Raw genomic sequence first — 3,527 nt, 5'->3', positions numbered from 1 at the left:
AATACTCATTTTGTTTTATATTACCAATGACTCCTTTATGTGAGCTAGGTGTTTTTCTTTTAAAGGGCCTTATAAAACAAGACTTTGCAAAACCACCATTTTAATATATTTAAATATTCATGATTTAATGTGCAGAAATGCATAATGCTTCATTTGATGCCAGGCTCTGATTTTTCTGGGTAAACAGTCCACTACAAATAAGAAATGAAATGTTAGTCTTTGTATTTGAACTGAGAATCTATTCCTTTTTAATGAAATTTTTTTTTTTTATGAAATACTTTTTCATAAAAGCCCAAGCCAAGTGTCTGAAAGACTTTTACCATTTTGACATGCTTGTATCCTTATCTCATACTGTGTGAATGGAGTCAAATTTTCCAGAAGGGTAGACTGAAGATGACCAACAGAGAAGACCAGAAATGTTACACTTCCATCACTGAGTAAGACATTGTACTCCACGGGAATTTGGGGGATAAGGATCCCTTTAAAAAGAGAGAGACAGAGAGAGAGAGCATGTATGTATGTTATACAGAATGATCAACACAATGTGTGTCCTTTAAGAACAATGTATATTTAAAATTTTGTAATTGAAAGGTAGATTACTGATTAATATAGTAATTAAAAGCTACCTGAAACGTAAGCTAGAAAACATTATGATGTATATCCCAAAAGTAAGAAATGTGTATCACTTATTTTTAAAAAGGATAATAGCTCTATTAAAAGATCTACTCTATTGGCAAATAAAAATGAAGGCATATTTCACTTTCAAAATATAAGGCAATTAGAAATGGTGATATAATTTTTCCTAATCTTACTTACTCTAAAAGTACATTAAAAACACCAGTTTTGTTTGTGATAATAATTTTTCTGTAGAGCATTGCGTATGCATGCTGTCTGACATGGATCCTTGACATAATAGCCCATAAAATATCCAAATCATAGGCTACCTAGAGAATTTCCAGTGCATTAATTATTGAGTTGGGAGAGTTCATTATCAGTGAGACTTACGGATCTAAATACATATGAAATTTGGGTCCAATAATTGTTGTTTTTTACCATTGCTTCCTAAAGAAAGGAAGTCTTGTCATTTCAGCCTCTTCACATTCTATTCATAGAACTACATCCCTGTTAAGTTCATGGTCATGAACAACATGCATACTTTTTCAAGAAGAGGATTTGAGTTTTGAATAAATAATATAATGGAGTTTCCTACTAAATTTTCTCCTTGATCTGAGAGTTTATAGTACTTATGTGCTTAGTTACTTACCTTTGTAGTATTTAACTAAGTTTGTCTTTACTCTAGAAACAATGGAATCTAGACAACATTACTGAGAAACTAGCACAGGAACTCAATGATCTAAGAGAGGTGAGGTCTAAAGAATGAAATGTGATTTTGCTTTTATGTGGGCCACATGTTTAAGAGGTAGAAGAGCTAGTACAAACCAAAAATGCTAAGAATTTTGTGTAGGATGGATGAAAAAGAAGTCTCTGAAGGAGATATTGATTAACTTTAGAAGGATTGATTGATCAATTGTTTCCTCAGGAAAGGTGATAGATTGTGCTGATTTTGGCAATCTAGGCTAATAATTTTTATTTTAAATTTAGAGCATCATAGCTAAAATGTTACATTTGTTCTAGAAGCTTAAGCTATTATCGTTCTATCGTCAATTACTAAATTCTTATACCTGGCTTCGTATCCCTCCTGCATTCCAGATTTATATTTTCAACAGCCTACTAGATATTTCTACATAGATATTCCAAAGAAATCTCACTCTCAACAGGTCCCAAGAAGAATTAGCTATATTTTCCACTTCCAAACCTGTTCTTTTTTCTGGATTTCCTCTTTCAGTTAGTGATAACGCTATCTTCCTATTTCCTGAAGCTGGAGGCCTTTGGGTAAGAACCTTAGGGTTGACTCTGTTTTATTCATTCCTAAACTCAAGTGACTACTGAATTTTATTAATTCTTTCTGCCAGAAATTTGGACTTTATATATAATCAACAACAAGGAAACTTCGAAGGTATAAACAAGAGCCAACCTATATTTTAGGAAGATAACATTGCAGGCAGGTGAACGATGGATTGAAAAACTGAGAGACAACAGGTAGGAAGACCAGTCTGAACGTCATTACAGTGGTTGCCACAATAGCTCAAACAAGGACAGTCATTTCCTTGCACCCCTGTGTTATGCCAGGCGGCAGGTATCATCCCCTTTAATACCACTAGAATGTTAACTTTATAAGTCAGGGGCTTTGTTCTCCCCAATGTGGTTTCGGTGCCTAGATTTTAGCAGAAAGCAGCAGCTCAATAAATGTTGATTGAATGAATGAATTAACCCTTAGGACGATGCTGGATGGTAAATATTTTTACTATATATTTTTTTAAAGATGAGAAAACTAAAGCTCAGAGAAGTTAAGTAACTTGATTCAGATTATATATTGATTAATTGGGGGAGCTAGGACTTGAACTCAGGTACATTTGATACCAAAGCTTATCTCTCTGGATTTATGCTCTTTCTAGATAATGGAGTCTTAGAGTAGGACAATTGGGGGAAAAATGACAAGATAGTTTTGAGAAAACACGTGCAGACAGGCAGAACAGTTCTTGTAGACTGATTATTTATTTATTTATTTATTGAGAAAGGGTCTCTCCCTGTTGCCCAGGCTACAAGAGACTGATTAGATGCATGGAAACAAATGATGAATGAGTCAGAATTACTGTTGATGGAGCAAGAAGATCATAGCTGGATATTTAAAGTACTGAAGACCAAGTTTCCCAATCTGAGATACACATATTCTAGACGTTTATGGGCTCATGTCAAAGTATATTCAAAGACAAGAACAAAGTACAGCAGGTCCTCCATTTTGTTTTGTTCAGTGTTGTTTCATTATAATGTTGATGAGAAAAAAATATTGATTCCCGGCGGAGCCACTGTCTGTGTGGAGTTTGCACATTCTCCCCACGTCTGCATGGGTTTTCTCCAAGTACTCCAGTTTCCTCCCACATCCCAAAGCTATGCTATTAGGTGAATTGGTGTGCCCACGTGGCCCTGGTGTGAGTGAGTGTGGGTGTGAGTGCACCCTGCGATGGGATGGCATCCTGTCCAGGGCTGGTTCCAGCCTTGCACCCCGAGCTGCCTGGAGAGGCCACCACCACCCTGAACTGGAATGAGCAGGTAAATAATTATCTTGTTTTTATTAATCTTTAGTTAATGTATGTAGAGCTCACATTTATTTCAATGTTTAATATTATAAGTGTTTTGGTCTTTAGCAGTGTGGCGATGTTTTGGGGACCAGAAATATGTCTTAGGAGCTTAATCTTGTTTATATCAATTAGCCTGTGGTCAAACTTGGTTTTGTCATATGTCATTTCCCTTAAAGGTGTGGTTTCCAAGAACCTATCAATGACATTATGTGAGGACTCCGTGTACATCTTTTTGAAACAACACTTTTACTTGCAAAATTTGGGAAACGTATGATTTCCCTGTCTGAGAGAGGGAAACCAAACAGCTTTCCTTGTTCACAAAAATTG

At 35.6% G+C, this 3,527-nt stretch overlaps 1 protein-coding gene across 1 annotated transcript in view; it reads right to left on the bottom strand.

Moving 5' to 3' along the window:
• The window catches only part of USH2A (Usher syndrome 2A (autosomal recessive, mild)), a 301,921-nt gene that overhangs the window by 115,732 nt on the left and 182,662 nt on the right, over positions 1 to 3,527 (bottom strand). Inside the window, exons 19-20 of the mRNA XM_012638316.1 lie at positions 1,265 to 1,296; positions 321 to 479 (exon numbers count right to left, since the gene is read on the bottom strand). Coding sequence (XP_012493770.1) covers positions 321 to 479; positions 1,265 to 1,296 — 191 coding nt within the window. The remainder of the gene's footprint in view (positions 1 to 320; positions 480 to 1,264; positions 1,297 to 3,527) is intronic.

Source organism: Propithecus coquereli, unplaced genomic scaffold (genome assembly GCF_000956105.1).
Source record: "Propithecus coquereli isolate 6110/MARCELLA unplaced genomic scaffold, Pcoq_1.0 Scaffold129, whole genome shotgun sequence".
NCBI lineage: Eukaryota > Metazoa > Chordata > Mammalia > Primates > Indriidae > Propithecus > Propithecus coquereli.
Note: the sequence above shows the minus strand (reverse complement) of the source record. Positions and strands in the feature narration are given on the sequence as shown.